This window comes from Penicillium daleae (assembly GCF_028827525.1).
Source record: "Penicillium daleae strain IBT 16125 chromosome Unknown utg000004l_segment0_segment0, whole genome shotgun sequence".
Lineage (NCBI taxonomy): Eukaryota > Fungi > Ascomycota > Eurotiomycetes > Eurotiales > Aspergillaceae > Penicillium > Penicillium daleae.
Genome location: NW_026623152.1, coordinates 262,604 through 280,375, shown reverse-complemented (window position 1 = coordinate 280,375; position 17,772 = coordinate 262,604). Strand labels below are relative to the sequence as shown.

General features: G+C 50.7%; 4 protein-coding genes across 4 annotated transcripts; 1 reads left to right on the top strand and 3 right to left on the bottom strand.

Moving 5' to 3' along the window:
- Positions 1-4,325: 4,325 nt before the first annotated feature.
- N7458_003823 (uncharacterized protein) lies at positions 4,326-4,709 on the top strand (the record flags this gene model as incomplete). Its single annotated transcript, XM_056907205.1, has 3 exons — positions 4,326-4,415; positions 4,482-4,609; positions 4,673-4,709. The coding sequence occupies 3 exons, from the start codon at positions 4,326-4,328 to the stop codon at positions 4,707-4,709; spliced, it is 255 nt and encodes an 84-aa protein (XP_056767932.1).
- A 553-nt stretch (positions 4,710-5,262) lies between these two features.
- On the bottom strand, positions 5,263-7,047 carry coaT (acetyl-CoA hydrolase ACH1; the record flags this gene model as incomplete). Its single annotated transcript, XM_056907204.1, has 3 exons — positions 5,263-6,456; positions 6,569-6,809; positions 6,905-7,047. The coding sequence occupies 3 exons, from the start codon at positions 7,045-7,047 to the stop codon at positions 5,263-5,265; spliced, it is 1,578 nt and encodes a 525-aa protein (XP_056767931.1).
- Positions 7,048-9,075: 2,028 nt separating this feature from the next.
- N7458_003821 (transcriptional regulator SIN3) lies at positions 9,076-14,572 on the bottom strand (the record flags this gene model as incomplete). The annotated part of the gene is made up of 8 exons (XM_056907203.1): positions 9,076-9,765; positions 9,822-11,948; positions 12,076-12,531; positions 12,599-13,277; positions 13,361-13,461; positions 13,525-14,225; positions 14,336-14,400; positions 14,472-14,572. 8 exons carry the CDS (start codon positions 14,570-14,572, stop codon positions 9,076-9,078), a joined length of 4,920 nt encoding a protein of 1,639 aa, XP_056767930.1.
- Positions 14,573-15,803: 1,231 nt separating this feature from the next.
- On the bottom strand, positions 15,804-17,686 carry N7458_003820 (protein phosphatase 2A regulatory subunit CDC55; the record flags this gene model as incomplete). The annotated part of the gene is made up of 6 exons (XM_056907202.1): positions 15,804-15,827; positions 15,908-16,470; positions 16,569-17,214; positions 17,315-17,412; positions 17,480-17,520; positions 17,643-17,686. The coding sequence occupies 6 exons, from the start codon at positions 17,684-17,686 to the stop codon at positions 15,804-15,806; spliced, it is 1,416 nt and encodes a 471-aa protein (XP_056767929.1).
- Between the last annotated feature and the right edge of the window lie 86 nt (positions 17,687-17,772).

Here is a 17,772-nt window from a genome sequence, read left to right as displayed (position 1 = left end):
GAGCCCTTATGCCTAAGGGTTGGTGGGGAAAGACTGCCCAGTAAAGTGCGAGAGAGCAGAATGCGAATCTACGAGGTTAATATTCGTATAATCCATCGGACTTTCAATCGTACCACCTCGTATATGTTGATGAATCTGGATATGATACACGCTTTGGGTTTAGACAGATAGGTTGGGCATTTAATTGAGACCCCTTTACGAGTAACGTAATTCCATCGTGACCAGAGAAACCAGATATTGCCTGCGTATACACAGCACGAAATTGTCCTCTCTTCTCTTCCGCGGTTCTACAATACCACTGCATTTGAAGATTTATAGGCAAACCACTTCCCCATTACTGATGATGGCCAGAACCTAAATCTATCCTTGATATGCATAACGCGTCATTTCACCAGTCCGAGCGACTAAAAAAGTGTGTGAAGACGCAGGAGTGAAGCTAATCTATCTGCCACCGTACTCGCCGGACCTAAACCCAATCGAAGAATTTTTTGCTGGACTCAAGGGATTCATTCGCCGTAACTGCAATTACTACGAAAAAGACCCTGAGAGAGGTTTTGATGCCTTCCTTGAATGGTTTATTAATGTAGTCGGTGTACTGCAAAAGATGAGAGTGCCTTCGACACGCCGGCCTGAGCATAGAAGTTTATGACCCTTGAACCGCGGCCGACTTTATCCCTGACGTTCCTCCTGAGACTGTCAGTCAATACCCGTAAATCTTGTTCAAGTCCAATGTTGCCTTTGCTGCGTTTGTCGTATTACGATCGCTGCTGTATTTTGCCAGGATCCTATCGCTGTCCAATTAAGCAGACTTTCACCGTAAGTCTGCATGCCTCCAAAACTTTATTCAAGTTCATTTTGCTGGGCTATAAGCATTTTGTAGGAGCGTGAACCATTTCCACAATACCTAGTGCAAAGAAGACAAAAAACGCGCCATATTCAAGTAGAATAAAAGCAAAAATATAGCGTCGAAGCATCCCCCAATCTGGCCGATATAGACTCAACGTACTTATCATGTTCCAGTAGGCTGCGATAGCCTTGGTGAATTCACCTGATTTGCAACTTTCCACAATCTCACGACAGCTGTTCTTATATTCTCTCCAGCGATTCTGAATCTCTGTGCGGTTTATTTCTTTAAACCCTTTTCCTATCCACGCTCGAAATGTTGGAGTCTCACCATCATTCGGTGCCCTTTTTGGGTAAAAAGGGAAGTAATATGAAATTCCAGGTGCCCACGAGCCCATATAGCAAAGGAACATTGATCACTGAGGCCACCATGATAATGCCTCCTATTCCGAGATAATTTGGGTGAGACGGGTCAGTGTAAAAGTAGAAGGCAAGGGAGATGTAGAGAATTGCAAGGGCAAGCATGAGACCAGCCACCTGAAACTGGAGCATGACAGCATGAAGGAGGTCTTCTGGAACGCTTTCGTCCTTTGGGAGGGCAGAGAGTAATAGGTGGACCATTAAAAAACCAAGTGGAGCGCTGAGAAAAAGCAGAGAAGAAGAATGTAAGTACACAGCCGTGACGCTGAATGGGCATTTGATGTTGAAATATGCGCTCAAAGTAAAGGCGCCCGCGAAGGTTGAAATGGCCGAAAGTGTAGTTGCAAGACCCAGAAAAACTTCTTTGTCTCTCTTTTTCACCTCCTCCTCCCTTCTTTCCGCTTCATTTTTTGACTCTGAAGCTTCAGTCGATTCTTGCGAAAGTTGACCGAGTTGTTCTGACAGGCGACCGAGTTGTTTTGACAGTTGACTGAATGTTTCTATTAAAGGACTGTCCATTTTTTTTACCGCTGACGGTTATATGGTAGTCGACTTAGCCTATGGCAGTGTAATATTTTTGGGAATGAAGAGTAGCAGCCTTGGCTTCCCAGCATTAGACATATTCGCAAAGAGGAGGTAAAGTGTAAAAGAAAAGCAAGGGGCGCTTCATAACAATAAATCCTCATTGCGAATTGGTTAACTTCAGAGCGTTCTAGAACGACCTGACTCTCGATGACGAAAGCGGATATTCTGACATTGGGCATATTTTTAAGTCCCAATCTAGAGTATTGCTGAGTTAGGATTAAATCATAATGTCTTGTTTCTTACAGGCTAGATCGGGCGATATCATATATGACGTGTGTTCACCTGAACTCAGCTGATAAGGCTGAAGCAGTCTCTCACTAATTTAAAGTTCGCATGGAAGGTTTATACATCATCCATCCAGGCCTTAACTGGTAGAGTTGGTGCGTGAATTCGAATGGGCTGATCTAGATTCCTAACGCCTGGGTCCTTATTCAAATGTTAGTCCATGAAATAAATATACTACCGCCGCCTAGGTTGACGAATAAAGGTGCGATACAGTACGTACCAGAAGGCGCTTAGGGCTAAAAAAGGTCTTTCTGTGAAAGACTGCCGATCACTGACTGCCAGTCACCACTCTATAGGGTAGATCCTTTGCCCATTCAGATAGGAATCTAAGAGAATGGGGGCTAGATTTATTTGTTCGCTTGATTCCGCTTTCGAGTACGCTGGACAGGAAAGGGTGTTGGGTAGATCGCGCGGAGTGAAGGCTGCCAGGTGTTGGGGCGTGTTCCCAAAATTCAAACTCTATCCTGTAAATTGGAATTGGTAGAGGATATGACGCGAGGTTTGTGTCATCTGTAACATACAGTTATTCGCAATTCTCGGATGACCCACATGAGCTTATCTGGAGAACCCACGTCCTGTACCAACGGCGGGCTAGTCGCAAATGAAACTCGTACACTACACAAGCCATGGAATAGATATGCGTCTTTGCGTACTAGGGTTAGCTCTCTACAGCATAAGCGCAGCTTTCTTTATGTTGACCGGCTGTTGCATTTAAGGCTACGTCGGATACGGAAAGAGCGAGAGGCCAAGTTGGAAGTGGGGTGAAGGCGTAGGCTTGACGATCATGCTAGATCGCCACAATCCCACGAAGGTTCTACGTGGTTCCGTGAAACATTACGGTATGATTACGATGACTCATCATTTGATGAAAGGCCGTTACACTCAGGGTTTTGCCGAAACTAAAGAGCGGTAAACTAAATGGGTTAGCGTATTTTGGATTTATTTTCCGGGACTGAAGTCGTAAGAGTGTGGCGTGTTAACTGATTTCGAAAACTACTGTAACGGTAAGATATCAGACCTTTGTTGTAGAGTGGGAGCAGACCAAGGCTGCTTAAATAAAGCCAGAAGTGATTATGATTCTGCCATAAAGATGTTCTTGTAAATTTTCTTAGGACCTTGAATCTCTTTGTTTGTGCCCTCAGTTGTGATTTAGCACTCCAAGAGCAACTGGAATCTATGGTGACGTGAACTACCGGGAAGATAACAGTCATCTCTGTGAGACAATGACCAGAGCTACCGTGTCACGTTGTCGCACAACATCTGCAAAGAGTCGTTGAAGGTATTCCGATTCTCCAAATAGATTCTCGTACAGCCAAACTCACGACTCCAATCTCACAAATCCAAACCGCTCACAATCTAACACTAACAAGATCAATCCTACTTCTCCTAAATCCCCCTACAATCCAATCTCTACCGGACATCATACCACACCACAAACTATTCCCGATTGACCAAACACGGCCCGAATCCCGATCATGCCACCCGACAAAAATCCCAACCAAAACCAACAAATCACTACCCCCAAAAACAAACCACGAAAACGACTCGCTAAAAAGGAAAGCAATCTCTACCCCTGCGCCTCCCTCTCGGCCACTTCCGAAGCAAACCTACACCCTCCAGCGATATATTCTCGGAATATCTACTCCCGCGTGGTTCGGTTCGGTTCGGCCGCAACTATACCACCCGCTCGACGTCATGACTTCTACACCCTGTCAAGTGTGCGCGAGTCTACCACAGCGCAGCTCACGTAGTACTTCCTGAGGTGTATGACACCGCCGTCCCTGGACCCGATCGCTCGGGCGAGATATCATGTCACCAACAGAGTGAATCGGCCTAATACACGCGCTATTACTGGTTGCGACCTATAGGTTATTTGGTCGTGTGAGTCGAGGGCTATTACTCGGGACTCAGATTTTGGCCCCTTCGGCCGGTGAGATGCGTGGTACCATGTTCAAAGTAAATCTTGCCATACCATGCGCCATGACCTTGTACGTGGTTCGTATGTTGTCAGATTCCGTGAGATTTTCGCAGAGCCGTAGGCGTGTGTGGTATATAAGGATAGTTGGGTGACGGGTTGATGTCTTCTTCATTCATCAACAAAAACATTTACTATCCATTCAAACAAGACTTACTACAAAAAACCACACATTCTCTATCTATCCATCCATCTTGCACAACTTCCACCTCAAACCATGGGCTCCGCATCCAAGACCTCCCAAACCGCCCGCCTGCAGAATGATTTCGGGGCTGATTACTGGGTTCGCGATAAAGAGGCGCATCGCGTAAGTATTCCCATCGACCTCTTAAGCATTTATTCCCGACAAAGACATACTGATAATGTCATATAGCAAGCCACGGCTGGAAGAGGTCTCTTCGCCGGACTCCAGGATGTAAAGTCCTATAACGTGGACCACGGCTGGGCACGTCGTCAGTCTGGGGACTCGCAGACTGGATTATTTGGATCTCTGTGGAACAAGTACGTATTTCTTTCTTGGGATCGTCGGAGTCCTTTGTAAAGATTGTTGCTGACATTTGGCAGATTCACTGGTGGATCGTACAACCCGCCCTCGTCGTGAGATGACTTGATGTGTGTTGGAGGAGAGAGAAAGGAAGGAATTTGATGTTACATACGATTTTGTGCTGGCTTTTCTTTTTAAGGACGGCATTTTTGTATGCTCGTTATGATAGCTTGGGAGTTTTGGTGTATTTTTTCAGATTTGTGTTGCACTTGGTCGATTGAAGTCGTTAACGAATCGATCTACGTGAATTTAGGGATGATATTCTTTTAATTATCCAATCCGACGGTAGCATTCCCTATCATTACATACGCACTGTCTAATCAGTGCTCTATTGAGGTTCCAATAGGCCATGCCATGTTAAATAGTAATAAGAATGCAGCAAGTATAACTGGCGATCCCTAATTATATCTAATAATAGGAATATGGAGATTCAAATAAGCATGTAATCGCAGATAATATGGATATTGTAGATAAATTGATCTCTTCGTAGATAAAAATGCTAATGATATGTACAACAACTCCAAACACCCAACCCAATCCTCATATTTCGCAATAAAATCACTCAAACCAAGCCCGGTATTCTCACACCTCAGCCAGCTGCTGCAAGCTTTTACTCCCACGAAGTAATCTTCATAGTACCCTTCTCCTGCAAATTCTGGTGCATCTTAAACGCCTGGAACAACAGATGAGGCTCATGACCCATACCCTTCTTTAAGCACTCAAACTCCGCCCGATCCAGATAATCCGTCAGAATGGGCTGGTAATCAGGGTGAGCGCACTGCTTGATGATAACGCGGGCACGCTCCCGCGGCGACAAGCCGCGCACATCCGCCAGACCCTGCTCAGTAACGACCACATCTAGATCGTGCTCTGTCTGGTCAATGTGCGTGGCGAAGGGAACGATGCAGCTGACACCGGTGGGATCCACCTTGCTGGGCCGTGTGGACGGGGTATGCATGATGCTATACTTGGAGTTGCGGAGGAAATCAGCCGAACCGCCGAGTCCGTTCAGCATGCGCGAGCCCATGACGCAGGTGCTGTTGGCGTGGGCGTAGATGTCGACTTCGACAGGGGTGTTCATGCCGATGACGCCCAGGCGGCGGATGATCTCGGGCGAGTTGGAGACCTGCTGCGAGCGGAGGAGGAGTTTGCCTGCGTACCGCTCCCAGTTGTCGTAGAAGCGCTTGAAACCGTCGGGCGAGAAGCGGATCGAGGTGGCGGTTGCAAAGTCCAGGTTGCCGCTGTCGAAAAGGTCCAGGAAGGAGTCCTGCAGCACCTCGGTCCAGACCTTCAGGTTGCTGAAGTCGGCGCCGCCCTTGCTGAGACCGCCGACAACGGCGTTGGCGATGTTGCCAATACCGGACTGGATGGGGAGCAGGTTCTTAGGCAGACGACCGTGCTTGACCTCGTGCTTGAGGAATTCGATCAGGTTAGAGGCGATGGCCTGGGAGCCGGCGTCTTCGGGGGCGTTGGGCTGGGTCTGGTCGGGGTAGTTGGATTCAACGATGGCGACAACCTTCTCGGGGTCGACGGGGATGTAGGTAGTTCCAATGCGGTCTTCGGGTGCCATGATCAGGTACGGTTTGCGACCGGGAGGGAGATCAGAGCCCACAATATCGTGCAGACCCTCGAACGAGGGACTGGACGTGTTCACCTCGATGATGACCTTGTCGGCCATCTGGACCAACTCGGGTGAGGCACCGACCGAAGCACCGGGAATAATTCCACCATTCTCTGTAATGGCAGAAGCCTCGATAACGGCCACATCAATCTTGTTGTTGGGCTTATTCAGAGTATAGTAGCCCTATCCCGATCGAAAAGGGAAAACGGTTAGCGCCGATCATTCCCAACTTTCCGCTCTCCGTGGCGGGAACCCCCGAGCCCGCAAGAAAACATATCCATCCACTCATACTTACATAGACCAAATCCGAGGGAAACATGCTCAGATGCTTATCGAAGAACTTAATCTGGCCATTATTGATACCCCTGGCGATTTCCTTTCCGACCTGGTGCGGGCTACGGCGCTCAATCATGTTCAAGCGAGCCCAGCGATTCTCCGTCTCTGCGCCGGATGAGGCACCCACGAAGAGGGTATATTTGAGTTGGCCTTGCAGGTTGTTCTTCTCGACATGGTCTGCGAGCGCGGTGGGAACCATCCTACGGTGACATGGCGGATCAGTCGATGCTTCATGTCATAACAAACTGAGACAATTCAACGCGAAGAATGTAGAACACAAATACAAAACACGTACTTGGGATAGCCCACGCCCGTGAAACCGGACCAGCCGATGTACGAGCCATGAGGGAACAGATCAATGAGATCCTCAGCCTTGGCCAGCTTATTGAGGTACGAGGGCCGGCGAACTCGGCTCTTAAGCAAGGCAGAGGCAGCCATGCTGTATGTGTGAGGGTATGCAATTCGAAAAAGAAAACAAGAAAGAAACAAGAACCTTGGGGGAGAGAGAGTGAAGAGTCAAGAACAGCTGTGGAGGGGAAAAGGTCCGGAAGAGAGAAAAATGTGGCCAGAGCTCTCTCTGAGGGAAGGATGACGAGACGTTAAATAAGGTCGAACCAACCCCACGGGCAGCACCCAAAAGAAAAGGAGGATTGGTATGACAAATGATCCACCAGGCCCAAGCCAAGAGAAGATGAGGAAAAGAATAATACCGGAAGAAGGGAAGCCCTGGCACGTCCACGAGTGGCACGCTGAATGCACTTTCTTCCGCGGGGTTCCTGTGTCTTAGCTACCGATCTAGTACTATACAACCACTATAACTTACAATGGATATATACACTTGCTAGATAGATTGACAAATACAATCTCTTCTCAATTCTCCTCTCCTATACCCAATTGATTCCATTCCCACCCCCTAACTATCAATCAGAATAATATCTTCCCAAAAAGAACCCCCCTCCCCGGATCCGGTCTAGTGCAACTTCAACTTCATCTTGACGTCAGGTCGGCATTCCCTCGGCGACCCCGGTATTTTCTCGCAAATCCCCCGGACTTCCACCTCTGGTCTCTCTCCCAAAACGCCTACATGCTCCGACCATCATCCCCCGCGAATTGCCACTCGGCGACTCCCCAGCCGATCAAGATCACCGCCAGATCCGAGATAAGGCTATAGCAAGTAAGATCTACAACTAAAGGCCAGGGTTTGGGGCCGCTCTCGCGGTAATATGGGAATCTTCAAATCACCGAGTTTCGCCCATGCCCAGACCAGATCGCAGGGTGATCGCTTTGCTGGGTCTCCACTCGGCCCGTGGGTTAGGCTCCATTTTGAGTCTTGACTGGATCCATTTGGCTGCTGTCTCGGACTGTTTCGGTTACTGGGGCTCGGCCGCACGGAGGTATTACTGTACTATTTATTGTATGGTCTGGTCTATAGTTCTACCTTTTTATCTAGATGCCGAGGGTATCTATTCTGTTGAGATAGATACACATCGTAACCTTGGAAGTTGATCTCGACTGTTATTAGAGGCTGATTATCCAATCATTTTCCATTTATCTCAATAGAAATGTACTATCTTTTCAATTCTATCTCATAACGACAAAGATGGGATGTAGTAGTGTCTTCCAATGTCCCTATGCAAAAAGACCTGGTCTGGCCGGGTATACTAAACCCGCTTCGTTGCGCCTCAGAGGAACAATTCTACTCTGTACTCCATCTAGTCCAGGCAGATTCCCATTAGCCATACATTACATAGAATACAAGGAAAACAACAACACTACAACAAAGAGGTTGACATCGTGGTTCGTATGTATATGACTACCAGAAAAAAGCACAGGTCATGAATCTATCCACTGCCCAGCCAGTTCCAGGCCAAAACCAACCAACCCCTGACAAATGAAGAACCCCTCATTAGCCACGAAGAAACAACCTTCTTCCCCAGACAAAATACCCGAAAAAGCATGGATGGCGGGGAACAATAGAGTACTTGTCCAACGGACATTCATCGGCCTTCATCGGTGACTGTCGGAGGCCAGGGCCAGAGGCAAAGCCTACAGAAACCTCTACACCAGAGCTACCCTAAGAACACCAAATTAGGCAATCCCATCCGAATCAACTAGGAGAGAAAAAAAGAATCATCTGAATAATAAACAAATCCCAATAGAATACATCACGGCTAAGTGAGAAAGAAAGAAAAAAGACCACAAATCACAATAAAAAAGTAGTAGAAGAAAGTAGAAGTAGAAAAAAGGAAAAGAAAAGGAGAAGAGACATCCGTGTAAACTCATCAATTTCCTCGTGTGAATCAAAAATCAAAAGAAAAGACGCCATTCCCTTCTCGCGTTATCAAGCAGTCCGGCAAAAAATCCAAAAGAAAATGCATATTCATCCTGTGCCCCCATACCAACACAATCACAAAACCCTCATCAGACCTCCCACCATTCTCTTCAAGTTACATACATACATACACCTTACGCCTCAACAGCCGCAGCCGCGGTCTCGGGCTCGGCGTCCGCCATATCGGTATCAGCCTGCTCGGTGGTCTGCTGGACATCCTCATGGGTATCGGTAGTGGGAGCAGCAGTGGCAGCGGACTCCGGTGCCTCGGCAGGCGCAGAATCCTCTGTTTCAAGAGTCCCATTCAACCAAGAGCGGAACCGCTGATTCGACTCATCGACTTTATCCTTGCTCAGACCGCGCGCCCAGTTGGGGTTATTAACAAACTTCTCGATGAAGCGATCATGGCGCTTTTCACGCGAAGCAGCTTTCTCCTTGCTCTGCTCCTCTTCCTTGGCCTTGATGGCCTCGGCGTCTGCGTCCTTGTCGTGGACGGGCGCGGTCGAGCGCCAGAACCAATCGTGGCTGGGGGGTTGGTAGAGGATGGTGTAGTTGTTGGCGCAGATGCGAATGATCAGACCATCGAAGTGCTGCAGGCGACGGTAGAATCGGTCGTACTCTTCGTCCTCGTCCAGTTTGCTGGGAAGGTTACGCTTGAGGAAGGGCATGCGCATGTCGGAGTAGGGGACGCCTTCGGTGGGGTCGCGCATGGAGTAGGCTGTCACGTAGTAGGACCAGCGGGCCTCGGAGCTGAGTTCGTCGCTGTCCAGGGTGGCGTCTTCGGTGGTCATAACCTGAACGGTGACGTGGCGGTCGGATGGGAACTGTAAAGACTCGATTAGCACAGGAACACCCACCCTCAAAACAGATAGATACTCACGTAGGTAACACGATACATATCGCCCTCCTTGATCATCCTCTCCACCTGCTTGCGGTACTGCATCTCCTGGTGATGAGTAGTCTCATTCTTCTCGCGCTCCTTGAAGAACAAGTTCGCGATATCTGAGCTGCGATCCTTCGCATCACCAGTGAAAATGGACGCCACAAACTTGCTAATCGACGAGAGGATGCGCTCCAAGTTGTACAGCAGGTATCCACCCTGCATGTAGAAGCGACGCAGGGTCTCTTCCAGGTGGACCGTGTCGATATCCCCGCGAATAACTTCCTCGCACATGCGCACAATCTGCTTGTACAGGTTGGCCTTGGGATCAACATCGTAGAAGAAGTCACCAGGGAAGCGGTCAATCAAGCACAACTCATGAGCAGGTTTTGGCAGAAGGCCACGGCGGACCTGCTCGTGAGCCCCTTCTTCCTGCTCCTTGATGCGCAGCAGCCGAGAGTACATAATCTCAAAGGTACGGAGAAGGCACAATAGATTCAAGTTGCAGTACATCTGGTGCTCGGTCTTCTTGTACTTCTCGTTCAGCGTGTACTCGCGCTCGAGATTGAAGTTGCCCTGGCCAGGGTGCTCCATCCACTTCAGCTCAGCAACATCAAAGTTGTCCTCCGGCTCGGAGATGGCCGTAGAAGTAGCCCGCACGTCAGGAGTAGCGAGCTGGGTAGTCACAGGCGCGGGTGCAGGTACAGCAGCAGCATTAGGAGCGACGCCATCCTCCTGAACTAGACCATTGCTCTTCCCTAGCTTCTGTTCAAGAGTCTCACGCAAGAGATCCAGCTTCTGCGTGTTGGGAGCCTTACGGCTAGCCATCGAGGTATCGTCAGCACCAAAGTGATCTTCCAACTCCTCAGCAGGAGTCGCGCTGAGCATCAACTCGTCCATGTACTCGTGGAAGGCCTCGCGGTCTAGTCCAAAGAAGATCGGAATAAAGTCCTTGACAAAGCTGATCAGACGAGCCGGGTCCGCACCAAAGCCAGAGGTACTCCGATCAATGAACAGGCAGAGCAGATGGGCGGTATCCAGCAAGACGTCCAGATCCTTGAACTTCATCTCCATCTGGTACTTGGGTGGCTTCAGGCCGCTCTTGCGCCTACTTTGTGTCTCCTCCAGCTTGGCCTGCAGATCTGACTGAATGTTCTTTGCGATGAAGAGCTTCTTATCAGTCGAGCGGGTGGCAATGGCCTGGTGGTCCAGACTACGCCAGTAGGCACGCTGCATCTGCTCGCGCCAGACCTTGTCCCATTCACGCTGGCACGCCTTCCACTCTTCAAGTTTTTGCTTGAGACGGTAGAGGACGATAGGGAGAACCTGACAAGGACGGTCGAACATGTCGCGGATGATCTTCTCACCACGCTGGCGGTCATAGACCTTCTTGATTACCCGCTGGTAGATAGCCTCACTCTGACCACCCAGACCAGGAGGCAACTTGAAGTTCGCCCGCTCAGCTTCCGACATGTGCAAGAATTGCTGGCAGATCGGCTCAATGAGCTGGATAGTGCGTGTGCAGGCCTCAATGTGGTGATCGTAGTCATGACGATCCTCCTCAATGCGGTGCAGAGCATCTTCAAACTGGTTCTTTCTGTGGGCAACGAAACCAGAGTCCTCTGAAGCCCAGGTCGGATGTGAGGCCCACTCATCGTTCAGGACATCATGGCAGAGCTGATCACGACCACTGCACGGCTTCTGCCGCTCGCGCTTAGGCAGCAGACGATAGCTGGGTCCCAGGGACCGGCAGTGTGCCAGATTGACCACGCCAGCCTCGGTCTGAGGCTTCGGGTCAATGGTCTTGTCCTCAGGCTCTTCCACATTCATGAACCGCTTGAACCAGCTCATGAGCTCGGCGTTGGAGCCGATGAATCCCTCCGCCCGCTTGACCAGAACGAAACGATCGATCAGGTCATTCGTGTACAAATTGCACAGCTTCAAGAAGTCACTGAAGATCTGCTTGTTGGCAATGAACTTCTTGACACGGTCGAAAAAGGCAATCTCTTCCTGACTAGGCGTTGTCATGACACTTGGCGGCACCGGTTCAGGAAGAGCAGGGATCAGAGTTGGAGAGACGTTGGGAATGTCAGCTCCAGAAGACTTTCCATGGTAGTGCTTAGGCCGCTGTAACCAGTCGTCAGTAATCAGATCACGATGTGGGAAACAGAGATGCAGGTGAGAGAACACTCGCAAAAGCACCACTCGTGCCGGCCATGTCTACACCAACATCTAAAGAAAGAAGTAAACGTACCTTGTTGCCGTTGGTGAAAGAGCCTGCAGGAGGACCGCCTCGAGCCTCGGGCATGCGAGCCGCATCAACGCCAGAGGGGCCAGAGACAGACGAGAGACCAACGCCAGGGCCACCTCGTCGCTTCTTGTTTTCCTTCCCAGAGTCCTTGACGTTGAACTGCCCGAGAGGTGGCATCTTCACGTCGCGGTTCGGAGTCGAAGAAGGTAAGCCCACGGGCTCCCCACGGAGGTTAGACGTAGGGACTGCCTCTTCAGCCATGCGTGCTTGTGCCTGTTGCTTGGCGTGGGCTGCAGATTCAGGCAAGAATTGCTTAAAGTCCTCCAAGAGGTCCGGAGCAGTGTTGAAAAGTTGAGTGACCTGAGCGTAAACGTCTTGGATTGGCTTTGACTCGCGCTGGTAAGTCTGCAGGATCTCAAGGAATTGCTTGTAAATCTCAGGTGCAGACGAGAAACGATTCTGTGGAACAGGGATTGTCAGTAAAAAGGGTGGATTGGGTGAACTGGGAGAAGTGAGGTAGACAAACCTTAATCTTGTTCACGTAGCTGATTGCGTGGTTGAATTCGACAGGACCTCGTTTGTTCAGATCCGTGTGTCCACCCTGGAGCATACCACCGACACCGGCCAAACTGCTCATAGACTGATTCGAGCCGGCTCCAGAAACTGGGAGCATAGACGGTCTTCCCAAGCCAGATGCTGCCGATGCCGCACCTTGCAGCTGGGCCACACCACGGTGATCCTGCGGATGAGAAAGCGCCGAAGCACCCTGAGCTTCCTGGCTTTGATACGCAAAGTGATGATCTTGTGGAGGGGCCTGCCCTTCCTGTTGGTACAAGCCAGAAGGACCTATCAAGCGCGAGCCGGGAGAATATGAACCCGGTGCGCCTTGCTGGTGACCTGGCTGCTGTTGCTGCTGAGTCTGCTGCCAACCAGGGCGAGACTGTTCGTAGTAATCAGAGCGAGGATGAGGACCCAAACCTCCAGAAGGGCCAAGCTCATTAGCGGCATCAAGCGGGCGGCCCGCTCGGGGCATGCTCAGGGTGTTTGTCCCGGAGGGGGTGGTCACACGGATCGCATCTGGATTGTCTTCGGTACCGCATTCGATGCGGTAGCCTGGAGGCAGGAAGGTGTTGAAGCCTTGGATAAGGGCAGGGTGGCCATTGAACAATGTGGAAACCCTCTGGATTACACCTGGGGTATCGATGCTGTTGCCTCACTGTTAGTCTCTCTCTCAGGCAACCACCCCGGCATTGACTACCCAAAAAGGGAAAAAAATCAGGCAACTCACGCTTGACTCTTGAAGTCCTTCATTATATCCAAGAACCGATTATACACATCGGGCTGGTCTACGAATCGCACCTTCACCTGATCCAAATAGCTGAGGGCATCCTGTTCCACCAACGGTACGTGAGCCCATGGCATGTGCGGTGAGAACCCGATTGGGCCACTTACGTTAAGAATCGGCTGTTGGCCCTGAGCCAGGGCCGCAACATTCCCGGGGATCTGCTGCCCCTGTCCATTATATCCCATCATAGGAGGACCTGTCGGGTGTTGCATATACGATCTCGGAGTACCCTCGCCGTGCGGCATCTGAGGTCCACCGAAAAGAGCCCCCGGTCCACCGGAAGCTTGCACGTTAGCCTGCGGGCCATTGGGCGGGTTCGTGCCGAGATTCGACAAAAGACCGTTCGGGCCGTGAATAGAGTTGGGAACTTTGGAGGCGACGGGCTGGTGGAGGGGGATCGAGCCCGTGTGGCTCTGAACCGGGTGGTGCTCGCGTTGGCGTTCCATTTGCTGGCGTTCCATTTGCTGGCGTTCCATTTGCTGGCGTTCCATTTGCTGGCGTTCCATTTGCTGGCGCTCCATTTGCTGGCGCTCCATCTGTTCGCGTTCGCGGTGCGCCATCTCCTCCTGGCGCTGGCGCTCGAGAATCTCGCGCTCTCGGGAGTCCCGCTCTCGCTCCCGGTTCAGAGACTGTGGTGAAGCATGCGACATGGCTTGGCCAATGCCGGGAAGAGAGTGGCCGGCGCCATGAGTCGAACCCGCCGGGTGCTGTCCGTACGCAGGAGGTTGGTGGGGAGCCCCGTGGCTCTGGTTCAATTCCGCTAGGCCGGGGAGAGAGTGACCGGCTTGACCACCGGGGTGGTAGGGCCCTGTGGAGAGCGCAACAAGGTTAGTATTTGCATCTTGCCAGGCCAAACTATTCAACACTCAGGCCGAGTGCAGTGATTTTCAAAAAAGATTGTGTTGAGGATTTGCTAACCGGATGGAGGAGGGAGAACAGGCCCCGAGGGTTGCGACGCCGGGCCTTGCTGAGGGGGATTTTGACTAAAAGTCAAAGAATCTAATATTAGCACCTGACATTGGAACCTATCAATCCGAAATATATCGTCCCATACCTAAACGACCCCATGGGCCGCTGTTGATTCATCTGATCCATGCCAGGGTGCGACGGAGGCCCACCGGCCGAGGAGTGCCAGGAATCGTTCCCAGAATTCATGATCGGCTCATGAACTTTGATCTGCACACACAGGTAAGATCAAGGAAGTATATGGGTATATATCGGGCGAAAAGAGGGTATGTCGAGGGGTGAAATAGAAACGTCTGGCGCAGGTGTGAGCTCCAGCTGTTGCTCTGGGGTCTGGCTTTCGCTCCTCTCGCTCGCTTGGGAGGTAACACTCAGAACGCGCTGGGGTCACAGCATGACCCACCGCTCTGGCACAATAGAGGAGAGGTATACTTGAGAGAGACAACCGGGAATAACTGCGATGACGACGACAAGATCTAGGGACAAGAGAGTGCGCGCGACCGATCGCGGGCTTCTCCAGTGGAGGCTTTCCTGACCGACTCCCGCTAGGCCAACTGCGGTTAGGCGTCTACAGTCTCGGGCCGTTGTTTGTCCGGCTGTATTGAACAATTTGATACAGTATTCTGGGAAATGGTACCGGGTACAGGGTAAGGAACTGGTAACAGCTCGTATTGTGCGAATATATGATTCCGTCCGCCTTCGTCATCGCCCACAAAGACCGGCAGAAAAATCCCGGCAGAAACGGGGGCATTCGCGTCGATGTTGGTGGTGCTTTGGGCTGGTGGGTGATCGCAAGTCCCTGGATAGAAAGAAGGTCTGGGGATTGGGATGGACTAGAGTACTTAGAAGGATACTTGCAAAGAGAAGCATATTAAGAGCTCATTCATAGAAAAAGGTATCATGAAGAGACATGAATCGCTCCATCCGTGCCCTCTGCCCACACAAACACACCCAGCAGTCAAGGAAAAGCCATCATGAAACACGCCTCAAGCAGGCTTAACATTCTCTATCATGAAGCGCCTCCGTACAACGCCGGTGGAATACCTAATAAAAAATTGCATACAAACCAAGAGAGGAAATTATGGCGGTGGAAGAGGGGAGGAGACGGTCAAAAGAGAACAAAACTGGGCGTAGGAGGGTAGGGGGTCCTGCTGCGGACACTCGGGAAATGATGGGCCCTCTTTGGATAAAGAAACAAGAGGAGGCGGGTGAACGGAAAGTCCTGAGATTATGGAATCTGGGCGTGCTGCTATGGCCATTATTTTTGCTTGCATTTTTGTTGCTTGCGTCTTTTTTCTTTCGTTTTGCTTTCCCCCTCAGTTCCATCAGTCCTTCCACCAGCCACCCGATCCCATCGCCAAGATGCACTTGTCCGTGAAGAACATGTATGGGAGTCTTAGCGTAATGAGCGGCTCTGTGCCGTCTACAGAGCGGAAAAGACAAAGAGCTATAACCCGGTGGATCGCAGTCAGTAAACAGCATCAAGGTCATGCAAGAGAAGGGAATCGCAGTCCAGAGATCACTTACGTTGTTTGTAGCCGCAATTGCAATGCTATCCTCGAAGGGATGCCAGCTCATGTGCAAGATCTTCTTGTTGAAGTCGATCTGATCGGCATCGGTCTCCTTCTTCATCCGGCTGCCAGGACCAGCAGGGCTACCGGACCTGGAGCCGGCCTTCTTTCCAGCACCCTTGCTCATCGGAGTCGGTACGCCGACCTTCTTGGCCTTGAAGGCTGACTTGTCTGCCTGCAACACAATCTCCGTCTCCTTCTGCTCTTCTGTCGGGTAGATCATGAAGTTGTTGTTATAGCTGCCAGTCATCACATTCTCGGCATCGCCAGAGAAGACCACCTCGAATTTGTCAAAGATGCTGTCATTCTCATACGTATCGCAGAGGCGTGGCCGGAGATGTTCGTGGATGGGAATTGTCTTCACCGGTTGGCGTTCCATGTTGACATCCCAAATCTTCACAGTCAGGTAGTCCCTCGACACGATGTACCGGCCGTCGTGTGAGAATCGAACGTCGGAGATGGAGGAAATAATCTCAGAAAAGAATGACCGCGAAGAAGCATCCTCTTCTTGTTCAAACACTATTCAAAAAAAAAAAAGTGAATGAGTACACAATGGCAACTGGATGAGGGAGGGGATCAAGGTAAGCATGGGGATTGGCAGGTTGTTTCCAACTCACACTTAGCATGCTCATCGCAGAGAGCCCGCTGGCGCATATCAGCCAGCTTGATAGTTCCCTTGGAGCTGGCGTACATGAACCAGTTACAGCTGACCGGGTGAAACTCGGCTGCTGTAATGACTTCGGTGAGTTCCTCCATGTTGGCAGGTTTGATATCCACAATGTTGAAGCTCTGGTCTTGGATGTTGAGGTTCCACAGGTTGACCCGGAGATCGTCACTGCTGATAAAGGTCTCGCCATCACTGTTGACGGAGATGCTGTTGATATGATATGCGTGGGCGTTGGCGTACGTTCTGCGGGGGACAGCGGCAACGACGGTGTCATGATGTGTCAGGCGAGGCATCTTGAGAGCTGCGGCGTCCTTGAAAGTTCCTCTTGGTGCCCGTGGAATGCCACCGCCGACGGCACCAGCCGGAGTCATCTCATTCGACAAGTTGTTCTCCGCCACCACTTTGAGAGACTTGTCGAATACCTTCCAAAGCTTTATGGTCTTGTCGTTTGTGGAGAGGAGAAAGTGTGAAGCATTCTGTCGTCGACACCATTTTATCTTGTTGATCTTCTCTTCGATCTCTAACGATTTGAGGTAGTCGAATTCTGGCTCATGCGATTGGAACTCGGTATGGAACTTATACTCGCAGGTTTTTTTCTGTGGTGATGCAAATCATTTAGCATGGGAGCTTTGGCCACCGGAAGACTCGAGGGTGTATCAGAGCCGAGGAGGAGAGGGAAAAAAAGCAGGAACCTACCGTCTCGTTCCGCTCAAACAAAACCACACGACCGCCCTTGTCTCCCGTAGCCAAGTAATTACCGGTGTGATCGAATTCAACGGTTGAGATGATATCAGCTGTCGACAAGCTTGCGTTAGTCTAACCGTTCCGCCGGGTGGGTTGATGGAGCTTTTTGGCCTGTACCTTCTGTGATATCCTCTACATCACCTTTATCGCCGAAGCATCTGGATAGAGCAATATCGGTTAGAACCTCGTCCACTCAAGGTTTTTCGCTCCAGGATAAACTCCGGTGCAAAATGGTCACAAAGACATGGGGATCGCAGCTCCATTTCCGGCGGCGACTCACTGTGTGAACTTCCAGGTGGGTGTGCCTGGATCTCTGTCTACCATCTTTTCGTTCTAGGGTCGCCCTGAGTCGCAGAGGGATGCAGGTCGGGGAGACGAGAAAGAAATCGGTGTTGGGGGAGAATGACTTT